Source organism: Natator depressus, chromosome 27 (genome assembly GCF_965152275.1).
Source record: "Natator depressus isolate rNatDep1 chromosome 27, rNatDep2.hap1, whole genome shotgun sequence".
Lineage (NCBI taxonomy): Eukaryota > Metazoa > Chordata > Testudines > Cheloniidae > Natator > Natator depressus.
This window is the reverse complement of record NC_134260.1, coordinates 11,499,129-11,518,399: the sequence shown is the minus strand read 5'-3', so window position 1 is coordinate 11,518,399 and position 19,271 is coordinate 11,499,129. Positions and strand designations below refer to the sequence as shown.

The window sequence follows — 19,271 nt, the reverse complement described above, 5'->3', positions numbered from 1 at the left end:
GCTGCTCCCAGCTCCCCGCCGCCCTGGAATCCTGCTCTCAGGAAGGCTGCATTTCTGGGCAATGACAAACCAGCTCTTTCTGATCCAAAAAAGGAGCGGAGCAGTGCGGAGCTCCGACACACTCGCTTAAAAGGGCGGCCGGAGCCCTGGGCTTCCTTCCCAGACTGTGCCACCTACTGAAGGACCTTCCCCCCACCATCCCTTTTTTAACCTGTTCAAGCTACAGCCAGAGGGTTAAACGCTCGCCTTTATGACTAGCTGGCTCAGCTCTGGGAGGTTTCCTCTGTGCTGGAATAAAGGGAGTCATCACGGGAGCCCCCGCCGGCATTTCTCTCGACAGACGCCGTCTCGTATTCTAGGCTCGTACAGCGCCTGGCACAATGGGGCCCTGTCCTCGGTGGGCTCACACACTACCGTAATAAACACGTTCAATCCGAATACGATAGACGATCTAACAATCATATAATACACACCGACGACAGGGATCCCATGTAACACAGGCACCGCAGAACAGAGCTCATTACCTCCCTCGATCCGGCAGCCTTCTCCCTCGGCTGGCCGCTCCCTCGCTGCTCCCCGGGCACAGCCCTGGCCCAGACTAACATTTCCTTCTCAATTTTTCCTTTTAAGTTGTTTGGGGATTTTGCGACTGAGACGTCCTGAGGCGGGAGGGAGGAGAGACCCCCCCCCGAGCTGCAGGGAGCTCCTGGTTGAGGCCTGCCATTGGCTGCCGGAGCCGCACACCGCAGGAATGCCCACGCCCCCAGCCCAGGCACCGGGACGGGGAAACCCACACAAAGGTTCCTTTGGAATCCAAGCCGGGAAGCAAAGCTGGCCCTTGGCATCCGGCTCCTTTCGCACGTCCTGGGTCTCCTCTGAATCACACGCACAGACAGGAAGACAGACGCAGGCAGACAGACACACACAACTGCACTGCCCTTGTTCAAAACCCGTTCACTCCAAACACAGCCATAGGCCGGTGCTTTGGCTGAGAAGTACTGGGCCAAATTCATCCCTGGTGCAACTCCGGAGGATGCGCCCCGCCTGATCACAGCCACGGCCCAGCTAGGCTGGGACCCTGAGCCCGACAGAGGTCAGCCCCAGACGTATCAGAGGAAGGTGCGAAAGGGCTCCAATTTCCCACTCTGCCATTGACCAGCCGGGTGACCATGGGCATGCCAGGCCCCCGCTTGGTGCCTCAGTTTCCCCTCCCACCCTTTGTCTATTTTGACTGTAAGCTCTTCGGGGCAGTGACTGTCTCATAATGTGTGTCTGTGCAGCACCCAACACAACGGAGCTCTGATCTCTGTTGGCACTACTGTGATATATATGACAACAAAAACCAGGCAATTAGGCACTAACCCTGAACCTGCCCAGGGGAGTCCTTCCTTCCTGACCCCAGCGGCTAGCGGCTGTGAAGGCCCTGCAGCAGGAGGGTTTGGAACCCAGGGACTTCCCTGCCATTACCTAAGGGATGATCTGTCCCATTACTGCAGACGCACTGGGAATACCCAGCCTGGGGCTCTAGAGTAGCCTGTGACTCTCTGGGGCCCTGGGTACGTTTGGGGTTTCCCCCTCGCTTTGTATGGCCTCAGGGCGGGTGGATCACAAGACCTCTGCCCCCCACACGCCCCTCTCCTCACCAGCGTACTGCTGACACCCAAGCTTCCAAGGGATGCGGACAGAACTGAGGATCTTCCTTGCCCAAGGAGAAAAACTCTAGCCAGCATCCCAGAGTGGGGAAGAGGGGGAGGGTCCTGCGTCAATCACACCTTGGTGGCCTGGGGCTGCTTCATGCCCTGGCAGCAACAGGCTCCGCACGCCAGGCCGTGGGGTCAGGGGGCTCAGATGACTGTGTCCCCCTCCTCCATTCCCTGGGTGACAGAGTAGCCCCCCGGCTCTGCCAGGGCTAGCTCCGCTCCTTTAACACAGATCACCCCACCCACCCGGGCGACGGAGCGTCTAGTCTGACCTGCCGCATCCCACGGAACCCTGCCCAGAGATTCCTACACCCAGCCCGACCACCCGAGGGCGGCCCTAGAACTTGTCTCCCAGAAACATCCCCCATCTTCACGGAGGGTGTCGGAGCGAAGGCGAAGCCACCACATCCCTAGACAAGCCGCCCCCCCAGCTCATTCCCCGCACTGCTAGACTTGTGCCTCTTCTCTGCAGGGTGATCCGGGCTGCTCCTACCACCATCCCACCCCCCAACAACCATGTCATGGCAACCGACCCCGGCCCAACACCCAATGATCTGTCACTTACAACCAGGGTCGGCTTTATTCCATCTCCCTCCTCGCACACTGCCCCCCCACCCCCCGCCCCGGGTGCCCCTCCCTCATTCCATCCCTCCCCACTCCTGCAGCAAGAGGAGGTGGCCAGTCAGCACAGGGCAGGAGACAGGAATGGATTTCAAACAGGGTCCAGGGTGAACAGGTCAGGAGCATTCAGAGCTGGCAAACCCCCAACCCCAGCAACCAGTCTTGAATTCAGAACACACCACCCAAACTGCTGATGCATGGGGCCCCAAGAAAATGAGATCCCGTCGGGCTGCTATTAAAGGGAACCCTAAAGGCCCCCCCACAAATTCCACCAGCCTCACCCCCAATCGAGGGAGGGGCTCAGGCGCGAGGGATTTTAAGTGCCATGGTTCACACCACTCGCCCAGATGGCCGCGGCTAATCTGCTGGAGCAGGGGACGTCGGCTTTGCCCAGATAACCCCCCATCACAACCCCACAATCAGCCTCGTCACACTGATCTGGCAGCCCACGTCAGCCTCCCACTGTCCCGTCAGCCCCTTGGAGGCCACACACACCCTCTCGGGCATGACGCGTGCCTGGCAGCCTTGCAGAATGCCGGCTAGCTAAGGCTTAAGCCGGGCTAAGTCAGCGTGCAGCCCAAAAAGCTACGGCTGCACAGCACATGTCCCTTTGCTTTTTGTAATCGGGAGCGTCCCTGTGGAGACTACAAGTCCCAGCATGCAACAGGGCCACACAAAGGAGTATTGACTGCTGGGTGCTGTTCTCTCTGTGGGCTGCCCCTCCGCAGGGTAACGATGAGGGTGACTCAGTTGCAGGTTTAAGGTCTCCTGACAAGTTGCCCATGTGGCCCACCTCCCCAAGCCATCTCCCCCAGGACTGTCATCTGCTCCGATACCCTGGAGAGCAGCAGTGCCCAGCCTCACTGCCCGAAGAATGCCCCGGCTGTCACTGCTGAGCTAGGGGCGCTCTGGGTCAGCCCCCACCCACCAGTAAAGGGGAAGGGCTCTGCGCAGGGCGTGGCAAAGCAGGGCCAGGCAAGGCACTCCCTGCTCATCACCGGCCTGAACCCAGGGAGAGTTCAGCAGCAAAAGGCTCACCAGCTGGAGGACGTCCTCGTCTTTGGGCATGATGGAGAGCTCCAAGGCATCGTCACTGCAGAGAGAGGGAAAGGCAAAGAGCGTCAGGGTCTGGATGCTGCAGGCAGCCAGCTCCCCGCGTCTCCAGGCTCCGAGCCAGGCAGAGACTGGGGCAGTAACTGGATGCCAGGACTCAGCAGCCGAGGTGGGTTGCAGGGGCACAGGACAGCACTCCCCACCTGATGCTATGTGAGTGGCTGGGAAGGAGGCAAGGCCTGCAACTGACAGGCAGCTCTGGGAATTACCCCCTAAGCTCAAGTGACTGAGGTGTGTGCTTCTGGTGGTGGAAGTCCAGGGTGCAATCTCCATTGACCCAGTGCCTGGCTGGCTGCGGCCAGCGGGGGTTATCTGATTAGTAGGCATTAACGCCAAAGGAACAAGGATGTTGGGCTTTATTTATTTATTGTTTAAAGGCTGCAGATCTGCAGCATTGCGGCCCTGGGCTAGTGCACGAGAACCAGGCTGGAGATTGGCAGGGCAGAGGTTTTACTCCAAAGGTTTGAGCCGGAAGATCCCAGCTGCACAGGGCCCATGCAGCAGCTCACACATGCAGCCGGAGACAGTAGAAGCTGCTGTTACTCCCAGAGGAGACAGCGGTCAAGCCGCCACGATGGGCCATTTTCCTTCCCAGGGACAGGAAAGACTTTGTCTTAATGCCACATGCAAAAGACAGGACCTGTCACAGTGTAGCTACGCATCCCACCGCCCGCCGCCAGCTGCGTGGGGGCGCACAGCCAGCAGCCACTCTCAGATCCAGCCCTGGGCTGGGAATGCGCTGCGCCATGTCCCCTCCACGCCTGTAGCCCACCTCACCTCTCCCTTAGTCTGAGCAGTGCCCCTCCCTGCGACTCCCTCCCCACCCCCGTGAGGCACTCGCCCCTCCCCTCCTCCAGTCCCTCCTCCCAATTCAGCTCTGCCAAGCCCTCCATTGCGAACTTGCATCAAGAAAAGGGCTGGGATTCCTGACCCCTAATCCCCCTGCTCTAACATTCCCTCCCAGAGACCAGGAGAGAACCCAGGAGTCCTAGCTCCGGACCCCTGCTCTAACCATTAGACCATGCTCCATCGCAGAGCCAGGCCCGGAACCCAGGAGTCCTGGTTCCCCATCCCCTGCTCTAGCCACAGGATCACTCCCTCTTCCTTTGGTGACAGCGGCTGCTTATTTCTTTCTCAACTAGTGAAAAGCTCAAGCCAAGGCAAGAAACTGCAACAAACCCCCTGGAAATCCCCTTTCCGTTTCAGAGCCAGTCGACAGCATGTAGCCCCCACCGTTCCCCCTCCCCTGCTGACGGCCACTGAGTAGTTTTCCAAATGCAATTAGCACCCAGGGCTGTATCTTATATTTAGCTCGTATCCAGATCACTTTCATTTGGTTCGTTCCCCAGGTGCTATACTTAGGAGCTATCGCAGTCAGGTTTGCCCCTCCATCTCCCCTGTCTAATCAGTAGTTACACACGGAGTGCAACACACACAAATCCAGGTCATTAATTAAATCCCAGCTCCAAAGACAGACACACACACACTGGCTTCTTTCTTCCCTTTTCGGTGTGTGAGGGAGCGTGTGAGAACGAAGGGGGGTAGGAAATTCTCCCACATCCATCAACTCAGTGCTGAACAGACAAACGCTGCAACTCCCTTCTGCTCCAACCGCGCCCTGACCCCCCTGCGAGAAGGGGAGCAAGGTTGCCCCAAATCTGGCTGGCTCGTTGTCACATCAGGTGTCACTAACACCGCCATTTTGGCAACATCTTAGTGCGAAGGAGTCGGGGAATCAAGCTGCCTACTAGGGTCCTGGCTACATGGGCAGCAGCGCCCACACCCGCCAGAGGGTGAGAACGGCAGCCAATCCGGCACCTGCCGGTAATCCATACTGGGGCACATAAATAAGCGGCTTTTTCCCAAGTGCCTGACGATGGGGACCCACCTTCCTGGGGCAGGACCTCAGCACTTCATGCAAATCAGGACCCTTGGGGTGTCGCAAGGTGGCCACCCAAAAATCGTTCATCACTTTGGAAAAATTTGGCCTAGGGCCCCGCTCTTCCAAGGTATTTAGGCACCTGATTAGCACTGGCACCACTGGGAGTTAGGCGCCCACGCACCTTTGAGGATCTGGGCCTGGATGGCGGATTTGAGTATGAACATTTTGGCCTGAACCCCAGGAGGGCCCTTCGTCTCAGCCAGGAGTCTCGCCCCGGGGAGTACCCAATATCCGGGGAGTATCCCAGCTCTCACCTGTTCTGGATCAGCGCTATGACCTGGGAGTAGGTTTTCCCGATGATGCTCTCGCCGTTCACCTTGACAAGCCGGTCTCCTGCAGAGGGAAAATAACCGGGGGCCCACACATGAATGAGGGCGCAGCTAGCCAACCAGGAGCGAGTACAGCTGGCGGTAACCACAGCAACGTGCGATATCGCCCCCAGCCTGCCGCTACCCGCCGAAGAAGGGCCCAAGCAAGCGGGACGTCAGTGGGAGCTGGGGGCACTCGGCACCTCGCAGGAGGAGGGGCTGTGGGGCTGTCCCCAGCAATGGCGCTGGAAATCATTCGGGAAGGCAGCCTTTGCACACACAGAGCTGGCTTGTTCTCTGGCTGCTCTCCCGCCTCGGCCCACTGTCCCCCTTGCAGCCCTGTCCCTGTGCCTTGGTGATGTTAACGAGCGCTCAGCGGCTGGTCCAGGAGGCCACGGCAGGGCGGGACCCTCGGCTGGCCTCACTCGGCACTGCTCCCTCAAAGACAAGGGAGCACCCCAGGTTCGTGCCAGCTGACGTCTGGCCCAGAGGATACAAACACTCAGCGCCTTCCTTCCGGTTTACTGCCTGATCCTTTTAGCCGGGCACATGCCATCCCCACCCTGAGCACTGGCAGAACAGTTACTGCTGTCGCCACCGACACCTGGGGGCCCAAAGTGGCAGCCCCTGCGCTGCTCCGTGTGGGCACCAGCTGATGGGGGCAGCAGACAACTGCTTTCAGAGGTCGTAGTAGAGAACAACGGGCAAGGGGGGGAGAGAGAGAAAGCCCCTTCCCTCTGCCCCAGCCACAGCCTGGAGTGAATGATCCACTCGGGCGGACAGGACGTTGTAAGGACAAATGTCACCCAAGGACAAAGCCGTTTTCCCCCAGGCTGTGAGCTCTGAAGCGAGGCCTGTCCAGTGGGGCTCTCTTATGGGGTTTCCTAGGCTCTGCTGCAACCATGCTATGGTGACTCCCCTTCTTTCCAGGCAGCGAGCTCGCTCAGAGCCAAGAGACCTGGAGAGACCCTTTTCCCCAACTCCCTCGGCGGAGGGGGAGATTTTCACCCTAACGTGGCAGTTAGCTTCCCCTTTCAGCCCGCCCACGGACGGCAGCTGGCAGGGCCATGCCCCCGGGCACCACAGGATGGCTATGCAGCTGGCACACGCCACAGAAGAGCAGCCCAGGGGCAGGCACCAACCCCACCAGGAAGGGATTGAGAAGGTGACATCTGGGTTGAGCCAGGCGCTACGGACCCGTTAGGGGATCTGCAGCGAAAGCCCCAGCCACATCCCATGCACCCAGGACGCTCCCATTAGTTAATTACCGCTTGAGAAGCGATTCTGGCTCTGGCCCTGGCTCCACCACCAGTTCCCACCCCCCAGCTGAACGGCGCTGAGACGCGCTCCGGAGACGGGGCCAACAAGCAGGAGGGAGGCTGGCAGGGCTCGCTGGAGTTAGGAGGAATCAAAGCTCTTCTCCAGCCCCTCTGCGTGAAATGGCTTCACTGCTAATACACGGAGTGTCAGTCTCTTTCCCTCTCTGCTCCCCCATCCATCCGTGCCTCCCCTGGTATTCAGTGGGATTCAGCTCATGCCCTGCGCTCTGCAGACAGGCGCCTGCCAGATTTGTCCCTTGAGGAGGAACAGCCCCGGCAGACAGACAGGGCAGGCACTGAATTTGTGCCTTGACTGGGCCTAAAGATTGCTTTCTGCCAGCTTGTTTGTAACCCTAGAGACCCCAGCAATGTCAAGGGGTGTAACCCTAGAGACCCCAGTCCAGAACATGTATTTGAATCTTTAACAAAGCCCTGTTCTCCCCCAGCTGTTTACCACACATTTGAACTAACTGGAAGGGTTTTCAGGTCTGTTTCCCATGTGAGCCCTCATCCACTGGATTTCAATCCCCTCCGGGAGCACTTTGCCACTGGCTTTCCCAGTACAGTCCCTCAGGTCGCCCCCACCCAGTGGGGTGCGTGGTACCCAGTGGGGGGCTCCCCCACCTGTGCGGAGGCCGGCCTGGTGCGCAGGCCCGTCTTCCCTCACGTTCTTCACAAAGATGGTGTCCATGGGCTCCAGGCGGCTCCGCTGGGGACCTGCGCCGGGAAAGGGAAGGGAAAGGGCGTCAGACACCAGAGCTCGGAACCGGGGGGGACCCTCACAGGAAAGATGGGTACATGCTGTATACTCACACACTCACGCCTGCACACTGGATACACGCACGCATAGAACTATGTGCATGAGTGCACACACACACTGGATACACACACACACTTGTGCTCATTGGACACACACACAGAGAACTACATGCATGAGCACACACACACTAGATACACACGCACACTTGTGCTCACTGGACACACACACAGAACTACATGCATGAGCACACACACACTGGATACACACACACGCTTGTACGTACTGGCTACACACGGAGAACTACATGCATGAACGCACACACACTCATGTGTACTGGATACATACACACAGTATCATGTGCTTGAGTGCGCGCGCACACACGTACACACACACACAGGATACACACACACACTAGTCATACACACACAGGACACTCACATGCATACACACTGGCTACACACACGCACTGCCAGAGCCACACAGAACACACACCACAATTAAAACAACCAGCATGATCTGGCACTGCAGCTCCACACCAGCAAACAGAGACTTCGAAGGCCACGTCCCGTCACGACCCAGAGGAACAATCTGGTCCTAGGGTGACATACATTATCTGAGAGCGGGAAGCACGTGCCCCCCTCACTGGACCCCTGGTGGGACAAGGTCCTCCTGGGCAGGAGGGAAGGAAGGTTTCAGCCCCTTTTCAATTGGTGGTTCTCAGCCTCTCCCCACCTGGGACCCAACCACCGGCCCTGATTTCTTGCCATGACCCACCCCATCCCACAATCCTTTGGCCGCAAGGGATTGGGGTCACAGCAAGAAGCTGTGGGTGGTTCAGGGTTCTGGGCAGGGAATGGCACAGCAGGAAGGGGCAGGGGATGTGTCTGAGGAGTAGCCTGTGTGGGCCCTGGTCCAAAGGGCATCAGGCTTCCATCGCCTGGCACCCCCCATACCCTACCCCAGCCTCCAGACATGCTTCATCTGCAACTGGTCCCCTCCCCGCAGGGCTGGAGCCGAGCGAGGGGCCAGAACTGGAAGTTCTCCGTCAAGCCCGGCACGTGGCTATCCGTTCTGACTGCATCAGATCCGGTTAACTCAACTCCAGCCTGGAGGCGCAGGCGGGTGCTGGGCTTCAGACCTGTCCTCTGCACAAAGCCAACCCAACAGCAGCTTCGGTAACCGTGCGCGAGTCATTTCCAAAAGCATGGCCGCAGAAGTCACGGCTTCCCCCCGCGTCCAGGTGCCCTCCCGGAAGCGCCCACTCCCACCCTGTGCCTCAGCAGACCCCACTCAAGCACGGACACTCGTACACCTCTAGGGCCCTGATCGGAGCTTGGTCTGGGATCTGTCTACAAGGACAATCCCCCCCTCCTGTGACTCTGCAGGTCCGGCGATCCCTGTGCAGGGAGAGGCCTCACAGCGTGCGTGCTGCAGGACAGGCTGGGGGGCACTGCCAGGCTGGGCATCCCTGTAGGCCAGGATGGAGGTGGATCATCCCCAGAGCTAGGGGTTAGGACGGGGAGAGCCCGGGACAGGAACAGAATTGAGGTGCTTTGGGAGAGACACGAGGGAGACCCAGGAGCAGAGCAGCAGAAGGGGCTGCAGGCTGGGATTGAGGACAGAGCTGTGGGGGTTCGGGGGTGCCCGGAATAGGAATAGCAGAAGGGGGCTGGGGTGTTGGGACTGAGACGTATTTGCAGAGCTGTGCATGGGGGGAGCCCAGGAGTGGAATAGCAGGGGAGACCACAGGCCGCGACTGGGGAGCACCAGCAGAGCTGCAGATGGGCTGGAGGAGGGGCTGCTGGTCACATCGGAGAGCACTGGCAGAGCTGTGGCCAGGGAGGGCAGCGCCTGACTCTCTGCTGCTAGCCCGCTGCTCGGACACTGAGCTTGTCTCAGACAAGACCCAATGGGGGCTGGGAGCCAGAGGGCCTGTCTTCCACTGTAACCCCCAGGGCAGCTGCTGGGCTCTGGGCTGGGGAAAGACACCAAGAAACCGCAGCCTGAATCCAGATACAAACAAGGCGAAAGCTCGTGATGTGCACCCAAAGCACCCGCCGGCAGGCTGAGGGAGTCGCTTTGCGCCCTCTGATCCCCCCAAACCAAAACGCTGCTGCCCACCTTGTCCTGAGCTGTGCATTAGCACAGCCTCCCTGTGCGGAAACGCTCCTTCGCTGTAAATCTAGGTCAAGTCACAGTTCCCAGCCTGGGAGGGATGAACAGCACCGAAACCTGCCAGGTGGCAAGCTTTATCCCTTCCCAGGAGCACCTGGTGTGCGGCCGGCACACAGCCGGAGCCAACCAAGAGCAACCAAGCAGCCAGGAAGAGGAGGGAGAACCAGCTGGTTCTGGGATCTAGTCAGGAAGGTCCTAGCTAGGGGCGGAGACGTGGGGAAGTGCCCAAGCTGCAGATCTAGGTATTGCCAATGGGGCATCAGCTAATGGATTTAGGGATGAATAATGCAACCAACCGCTAGCAAGCGGGGGAAGGGGACAGATACCCCCGGATGGCTGGGATGTTAGGGGGCATCTCTACACGCGCTTCCTCCTGCACGGCCTGAGATCGCCCCACCAGGCAGCGCAGCCCCCCCTTGGTGTTGGGGGCACCCAGCTTGCCCATCTCCGAGTGCGACAGAGCTGCCACTCGGACGCTGAGCCGGTTCACCTCAGGTCTAGGTTTCGGGCTGTTATTTCAGCCGAGTGGCCATTCACGCCTAGGGGAGCTGGGTAACTTCATCTGTGATGGAAAGATCCCCCCTCCCTGCCCGGCTGGCCTGCTGCTACACTGATCTGCTGCTCGGCAGCCTGGTGCATTTCACAAACCACCATCGTCTGCAATCACTTCCCTGGCAGGGAGGTACTGAGTCTGGGCTGGGCTGTGAAGCAGGCCAGAGCACCAATCAGCTCCCTTTCACACCCGGACATCCATACAGTGTCTGGCCACACGGGCGCACACGCACACGCACAGGCGAGACAAGCGGCTGGGTGCCAGAGATGGATGCTTACCTCCTCGGTTTCCATTCTCTTCCTCCTGCACAGGGAAGAGAGAGACACCAGTGTCACAGCTGAGCCACGGAGGCTTTGGAGGAGTCGGGAGAGGGACAGATCCCCGTGACGGTTGATTAACGAGAAGGGGGGGAACCTGGCATCAGCTCAGTGGGCAGGGAACATGGGTAACCTTTGGGGCACTGAAATACCAGCAAAGTGACCCGGCGCCTTCTTATCCTCCCTCTGCCGCCCGGACTGCCCAGAGAACTCTTGACACAGGATCCAGCTCAACAGGGGAGGGGAGAGGAGGGGTTTATTCTCCCTCTCAGTGACTGTATAATGGCCATCCCAGCTTCCTGCCATGGGGGATTATCCAAGGGGAGAGCGTCAACGCTTCAGAGGAAACCCTGATGCATTCATACAGCGGGAGGGGGGGCAAATCTCGGCTCCCACACGCCTGCTCCCCAGAAGAAACAATCACAGCCCCCTGGGGCCACCGGGCGGTGGGCTCCACTCACCCAGGGCCCTGGCTGGAGAATGAAGCTGCAACCTCCTCTCTCCCATAGTGGTCAGTGCAGCTCCAGGAGTTGTGGGGCGGGGCACCATGATCAGGCATCCCTTGAGCAGCCTCTGCTGGCCCCTGAGTGGAACGTAAAGCTGTTCCCCAGCCCCAAGGGTAAATCCTCTCACCCCACAACAGGAGCCTGTGTCAGGAGGGGCGATTGGGGCGAGCACTGTGGGATGCTGTGGGCAGCTGGCACTGCTGGAGGGAAACAGAAGCTGCCAATTCAAACCCCCCTAAGATTGGCTGGGTCTGGAGCAGAGGCAATGGGGGACAGAGCCGCCCGGGCCAATCAAGGCACCGTCGTGGGCTGGGAAGGACCAGGAGGAAGGCAGCAGATGGCGGCAGAAAGCAAGACGGCTCCTGCAGGAGACCCCAAGACTACGTCTACGTCTACACGGCTGTAAAAGGCCCGCGGCATGGACCACCTGACTCAGGCTCACATAAGAACACAAGAGCGGCCAGACTGGGTCAGACCAAAGGTCCATCCAGCCCAGCGTCCTGTCTGCTGACAGTGGCCAATGCCAGGTGCCCCAGAGGGAGTGAACCTAACAGGTAACGATCAGTGATCTCTCTCCTGCCATCCATCTCCACCCTCTGACAAACAGACGCTAGGGACACCATTCCTTACCCATCCTGACTAATAGCCGTTAATGGACTTAGCCTCCATGAATTTATCCAGTTCTCTTTTAAACCCTGTTATAGTCCTAACCTTCACAACCTCCTAAGGCAATGAGTTCCACAGATTGACTGTGCGCTGAGTGAAGAAGAACTTCCTTTTATTTGTTTGAAACCTGCTGCCCATTAATTTCATTTGGTGGCCCCTAGTTCTTATATTACGGGAACAAGTAAATAACTTTTCCTTTTTCACTTTCTCCACACCACTCATGATTTTATAGACCTCTATCATATCCCCCCCTTAGTCTCCTCTTTTCCAAGCTGAAAAGTCCTAGCCTCTTTAATCTCTCCTCATATGGGACCCGTTCCAAACCCCTAATCATTTTAGTTGCCCTTTTCTGAAACTTTTCTAATGCCAGTGTATCTTTTTTGAGATGAGGGGACCACATCTGTACGCAGTATTCAAGATGTGGGCGTACCATGGATTTATATAAGGGCAATAAGATATTCTCCGTCTTATTCTCTATCCCTTTTTAACGATTCCTAACATCCCGTTTGCTTTTTTGACGGCCGCTGCACACTGCGTGGATGTCTTCACAGAACTATCCACCATGACTCCAAGATCTTTCTCCTGACTAGTTGTAGCTAAATACTGTATGTATATGTCACGGAGTGTGGGGGAGTCCAGGCCCTGCACCCCTCTTCCTGGGATTCACTGAGACTCTCAGCCAGCCAGTAAAACAGAAGGTTTATTGGACAACAGGAACACAGTCCAAAACAGAGCTTGTGGGTACACCCAGGACCCCTCAGTCAAGTCCTTCTGGGGGAGCAGGGAGCTTAGACCCCAGCCCTGGGGTTCCCTGTGTTCCTCCACCCAGCCCCGAACTGAAACTAAACCCCTGCCCAGCAGGCTCCCTCCTGCAGCCTCTCTTCACATTCCTGGGCAGAGGTGTTACCTCCCCCTCCCCCTCCCCCTCCTGGCTCAGGTGACAGGCTCTCAGGTCTCCCATCCCCAGGGCACATTCCCAGGTCAACACTCCCCTCTCCCTGCTGGGTCACATTGTCACAGTATAGTTGGGGTTATTTTTTCCAATGTGCAGCGGGGGGAGACGTTGTTGCCAGGACTCAAAACGCCAGAAGTGGAACCTTGTGATGAAATATTTTGGGTTGCGGAGTTCTTGTGATGACCCGAGAAGGGAAACTGAGGGCTGGGTGCTGCAGGGCCGCCCCGTGCCATAAGGGGGCGATCTGGAGGCAGCGACCCTGGTTACCAGGGCCAAAACCTTGCCGCGCGGCTCAGAAGAAAGCTGATGGTGCCACTCTAATCACCAGGCACAGCATCCACGCCAACAGAGGGGCTGGCAGAAGAAAGGGGAGCACCCCGCCGCGGGGGGCTGAAAGTCTCCCCACTATGGAAGCGCCGCTCCGGTGATGCTCTCAGGAGGGCAGTCCCGAGCCACGAGCGTGGCTATATTTAGCGCTGTCATTATTATCCAGAGCGAATTGTGGGAGACCACATGCCGGTTTCGGCCGGAGGGGCCGTCTTCACGGTGCTGCATTATTTATGGCACGATGCAAGCTGACAAGATCTGGAGCTGGGAAGGGGAGCGAAGGAGGCGTCTGGATTTTGGGAGAGTTCCTGTCCCCCATGGGGGACTGACGTGGGGATGAGCTTTGGGGAGGGGGGGATACCTCCGAACTCAGAGCTGATGTTTCTGATCATGGCTTGACCCCAGCTGGTCCCAGTCACTGGGGGGATGCTCCAAGGTACACCTGAGACTCCTTAGACTCCAGCTCCGCTCGGCTCCCCTGAATGTCACTTTCGAGGTTGCCTGGAGGGCATGAGCTGGGGTCACATACCAGGATGCCTCAGGTTAACCCGCTGCTCCGGGCCAATGGAAAGCAGGGAAGTGGGGGGCAGGGCCCCATCAGGACATGCAGCCTGCGACCAGGGCAGGTAGGTCCCCCTTTGGGATCCCCGCTCGGCTGGGGGGGCACAGACTGCTCAGCCTCCAGGCAGGGGAGCCTGGACACGCCCCGGAGGACTCTCGGCGCTAGGAGAGACCTGCGATTGCACATGGGTGGGGAGCAGGAAGGAGGAGCAGCCCCCTTGAACCTGCGGGGGAGGAGTTTTTCCAAGCCCCGCTGGATGGTGTCACTGCGGTGGCGGCTCCCTCCCCAAATTGCACAGCCAAAGTAGCGAAGCTGGCGAGTGGCGCAGGATACATACACCCGCAGCTACGGTGGGGCCACAGGAAGGGAGTGGGATGGGGAAGTTCCCTTTAGCCCAAGGCTTCCTCCTCCGCAGCCCCACCCTGCTTCTCCCCTCCCCTCCAGCCTGCCCTGGCTCCTGTGCCAAGCAAGGCAACCCAGGGGGTGTGTGGGTTTGGCTCCCCCACGGCACAGAAAGGTGTGACCCCGGCGCTACGTGGAATGCAGAGCTCCTGTCTGACTCCCAGCTGAGTCAGCTCCACCGAAACTTGCCCCCTGAGATCTGGCCTGGGGCCCGGCTCCCACGCTGCACTTCCGCTCCCTGCCTTGCTGCTTTCCAAACCTGTTCTGATCCCAGGAATAACTGCCCTTTGTTCCGAGCACCACTGGGGGGACCCTACGCCTGGAGCATCCCTGATCAATTCACCGGTCCCTCTGCCAAGCACCAGCCCCCAATTCATGGCCTTGATCCCGGGGTGCAAAGCTCCCTCCTGCTCTTTGCAGGGCTAACTCGGGCTCCCATGCCCGGGGATCTTGGGTGCTTCCCGATCCTGGCTCATCACTTGGCCCTTCTCTCATTACATAAGAACGGCCAGACTGGGTCAGACCAAAGGGCCATCTAGCCCAGTCTCCCAACAGTGGCCAATGCCAGGTGCCCCAGAGGGAATGAACAGAAGAGGGAATCATCAAGTGATCCATCCCATCGCCCGTTCCCAGCTCCTGGCAAACAGAGGCTAGGGACACCATCCCTGCCTATCCTGGCTAATAGCCATTGATGGACCTATCCTCCAGGAACTTATCTAGTTCTTTTTTGAATCCTGTTATACTCTTGGCCTTCACAACATCCTCTGGCATTGTTCTGCACCTGCCCTAGACAGGATCATGCCTCCCTCCCGGGAGCCTGTGGGAAGCTATACAGCAAGGCCGGGGAGCCCTGTAATGCTTCAAGAAATGCAGAGGCAGAAAGGAGGCCGGATGGAGGTTTCTGGATGGGTGGGAGCAGGTTACAGCAGCCTGGAAAAGGATCTGCTCACCCAGGGAGAGTAGGAGAGGTGTCATTGGTGTTACTTACAGGCGAGTAAAATACCCACCCTTTTGCACCAATTGGCACCCAGGGGTGGTGGGCAAGGAGATTGGGTGCTTGGGCTATTTTGCACAGTTGGGGTCACTTATATTTTTAGTGTGGGCAGGAAAGTGGCAGGGCGGGGGGAGGGGGGGCTCCATGGCACCCGCGTGTGGGAGGGGAGGCAAAAGTGAGATCTCCAGGGTTGTGCAAAAAGTAGGGAGGATGATCGAGTGGACCAGGCACTGGGCAGGGACTCAGGAGACCTGAGTTCTGTTCCTGGGCAAGTCACTTAGTCTACCCTGTGGCTCACTCCCCCAGCTGGACAATGAGGCTAGCACAGGGCACGGCGAGGATAACCCCACTAGCGACTCAGAGGTGCTCAGAGAGCCGGATAAGCCCTCCCAGAGGTGGGGGAACCTTGGGAGCACTACAGAGTCAGGCAGAGGGGCTGCATGGAATCATAGAAGATCAGGGTTGGAAGGGACCCCAGAAGTTCATCTAGTCCAACCCCCTGCTCAAAACAGAACCAACCTGAACTAAATCGTCCCAGCCAGGGCTTTGTCAAGCCGGGCCTTAAAAACCTCTAAGGACGGAGTGCCCCAGGGGTCGCTGGACCCTCCAAGACAGGTCCCCCTTTGTCTGAAGGACACTGCACAGAAGAGACGAGGAGAGAATCCAAGCAATTCCAGACCCCAGGCAGCCTTTGAACAGGCCTGGCAGAAACCTGCTTTTCCTTTCCAAAGTGACCCAGACAAAGGCTCGGCTGGTGGAACCCGAGAGCGCTGGCTCCGGCCGTGATGCTGAGTCCCGCCTGGTCAGCAGTTCCAGGCCAGACGCTGAATCTGAAAGAAACTGCGGCCAGCAAACAGTGCTGGGGTTGGGGGTTGCTCGGGACAGGCGCCTCGGTGCCTGGCATCCCCACCGCTCTCTGGAACAGCTTGGCGGTGCTGGGAAAGGGGCTGGAGGGGAAAGCAGCCGGGCCACAGTCCCACGCGGAAGGGAGTTATCGGGTGGTCTCGTCACACTTATGTTGCCAGCCCTGCACCAGGCTGCCTCGGGGAAAGGCAGACAGGAATCAGGCCCACGTTGGAGCCCTGTCACACAGCTGGAAAAAAGCAGGCCTGTGTCCGGGGAAGGGATTTCTGAACAGCTCCCGGGATGCAGCACGGAGAATGCAGCCAGGGCTCGGAGTCAGAGTTTCTGGATGCTGCATGCCCGAGCAGAGGTCCTGGGCTGGGATACAGCCGAGGGGGTTCCTGGGCCCTGTGCTTTGGGCAGCCGTGTCACAGTCCTGCGCACAGCAGAGGTTGGAGAGCCAGGTCTCCATGCTGGAGGCTCCAGGATTTGGTGCTGAGGTACCGCAGTCCTGCCTCGCTGCCACACGTTCCCACATGCTACGACGCAGCCGAGGGACACGTCTCAATGTCAGACGACTCCAGATGCTGCCGTCAGGGCTCCCCTCATCCATCATGAGCCAGGACGGGGAAAGGGGCTAACAGCTGGGTGCTATTGTCAGATGTTTAAATGTCTGCAAACACGTGGTGGAAAGATCAAAGGCCACCTGGAGACAAAATGCTGTTTGATTCCCAAAACAAGTTGGGTGGCCAGGGGAGGAAATGACTTAGCGAAGGAACCGGTCCTGAGCAGCCATGATGAAGCCCCGTGTGTACCTCCCCTTCCCCAGATGAGCCTTGTCATTAAATGCTCTTCACCCCAAAGGGTCTCACGTCTCCAGCCAATGAAATTCCCACTTGGCACATGTTCACCCTGAAAGATCCTGGAGTATTTTACCAGCTGCCCTTGTAAGGCAATCTCCAGTTCTAAGGGATTGCTCCAAACACAGGGAGGTACCGTCCCACTCCACCTTCACCCAATCAGGTCAGCCGTTGGAGCGGGTTCTTCGGGCAGATTTCAGGGCATGTACCTACCCTACAGCGCCAGCGAAATGCAGCCACTGTGGGGCGGAGGGTGGCCGTCGAACCGAGGACAGAGCAGAGAGGGGCAATCTGAGCCAGGTCCTGTGTAGAACACAAAATGAACTCCAGGACCTGGAGTGGCTGCAAAACTATGTGTGAAAACCACAGCGTGCCCTATGTGCAACTGGGCACATGGCCATGCGGCCTCCTGGCTTGCACGCCAAAGCTGTAAATACCTTCATGCGCAAGCTAGGTATGTATTCTACATGTTATTAACTATAGTGGAGGCTAGTGGCCCCAACCGAGCTCAGGGCAGGGGCGGAAGAGGGTCCACACATGCAGCAAGAGACAGTTCCTTCCAATGAGAGCTTTTCATCTAAGCAGGCAAGAGAGAAGGTGGGAAATAATCTTTCCTTCCTCCGTGGTACTGGCTGGAGAATGCAGGCTGAGATTAAATGACTTACCCATGGTCACCAGGGAGTCAGTGGCAGAGGCAGGAACTGACCCATAAGATCATCCTTCCTCTTTACACAAATACCTTTCAGGAGCAGTCCAAGTAGAATTGAGTGGTCCCTGGGGTTTTACAGGTTGGATTGTTAAGAGGTCCCAGAGGGGAGATAAAAAAGGCTTGTACTATTTCGGTTAGAGAGGAGCTGGGTGGGAGATGATTTATAGATAACGACTGGTTAACTAAGAAACCAGCCACCATTTCTCTTGATTCTGCCACAGCAAAGCAAGGAGCTCCTCCACCTGACAGGCAGTAAATTTGAAAAGCTGTAAATTTGCTACCAGTCAATCTGCCGGAGGCAGCATGTAGCAAACCTGTGGAATTCGTCGCCACCGGCGCTCAGCAAAGCAAACAGTGCAGCGGGATTTGCACAGGGGGATTTACGGGCACCCAACAACAAACAGAGGCAGCTGTACAAAGCTAAGGAGTCAGGTCAAAAAATGTTCCAACAAATCCTCCTGCTGCAGGGCAGAGGCTGCTCCCTGCTTGGGGAGGGAGGGGAGGCGCGCAGGGGGCGCCGGGTCCGAAAGGAATCGTTTCTCTCACGGATGCGTTGCGCAACTGAGAAGGGGCGATAGCGTCCCTTGAGCCAGCAGGCCCTGGGCACCAGAGCAGACTCAGGAGCTTTTGCTTTGGCAGCTCCAGCGTTGCTGTGACTTTCTGCCACTGAAACCTCTTCTTCCTCCCCAAGCCACGAGCCTGCAGCAATCAGTGGCACCGCCATCCCCCCGCTCTGTCCCCCCAGGGACCAAGAAGGCAAATCTAGGAATCAAGCAGGGGATCCCTTCCAAGGCAGGGGGCTGGATACTCCTGCTCTCCCCACCGTACGGTTTCAGACACCGCCACGCTCCATGGGCAGAACTCATTGGGCCCCAACCGAACTAATATTCCCCTGAAACTCGGGAGTTATTTTGCAAGAATTGTGTCGGGCGAAGAGTCCAGATCACCTGCCCCAGCTGGTTGCTTTAATCGCCCCTTGCTGCTGCGTATGCGCCCTGCTAGGGAACATCAGGGCGGGCCACGTCCCTCGGACCATTTCAAGGGAGCCCATCAGCTGCGCCTGTCTAGCCTGCTGTTCAGCGGTGAAGGGGTTAAACTGTGTGCCGAAGGTGCAGTTCTCAGCCTGAACCCGGGGGGCTCCAGCAGCTGGGTGGGCTGCAGGGGGCTGGGATGCTCCCCGGCTCCCTACCTCTCCACACAGCTGAGTTACAAGCAGAGTCAAAGCCCTACCGCAACTCCCCGTTCTGGGGACAGGAGCACAGGATTCTGGGATGCATCCCTGGGGGCGAGCTGCACAGCTATGGGAGAGGGTCCAGAACCCTGAATGAGGAAGCTGATGGGGGCAGCCCCAAGGCTGCACTTCCTACACCAGGCTCCCCAGCTGGGCTATGCGACACTCCCCAGTTATGGAAACACAGCCTCCCCCAGGCTCCCGCACACCCAGCTCTGCAGCAGCCTTCTTGATACCGATCGCAAGAGCAAGCCAGCCCCCGTCGCTGGGATCGCCCCACATACCAGGCGTTTGGCCGTGGTACATCTGGGGAGGTAAGCAAAGGCCCCCATCCACATCCGTGCTGCCACAGGTGCCAGGCCAACAAGCAGTGCCCCAGCCGGTGTCAAGTGGAGTGCCCCAGGGGTC

General features: G+C 58.3%; 1 protein-coding gene across 4 annotated transcripts in view; it reads right to left on the bottom strand.

The window, feature by feature from the left end:
* ARHGAP23 (Rho GTPase activating protein 23) overlaps window positions 1-19,271 on the bottom strand; it is a 126,368-nt gene that overhangs the window by 35,257 nt on the left and 71,840 nt on the right. For all 4 annotated transcript variants that reach the window (XM_074940898.1, XM_074940897.1, XM_074940894.1 and 1 more), the window contains exons 3-6: window positions 10,770-10,794; window positions 7,628-7,720; window positions 5,631-5,709; window positions 3,360-3,414 (exon numbers count right to left, since the gene is read on the bottom strand). In XM_074940898.1, the coding sequence (XP_074796999.1) occupies window positions 3,360-3,414; window positions 5,631-5,709; window positions 7,628-7,720; window positions 10,770-10,794 (252 nt within the window). The remainder of the gene's footprint in view (window positions 1-3,359; window positions 3,415-5,630; window positions 5,710-7,627; window positions 7,721-10,769; window positions 10,795-19,271) is intronic.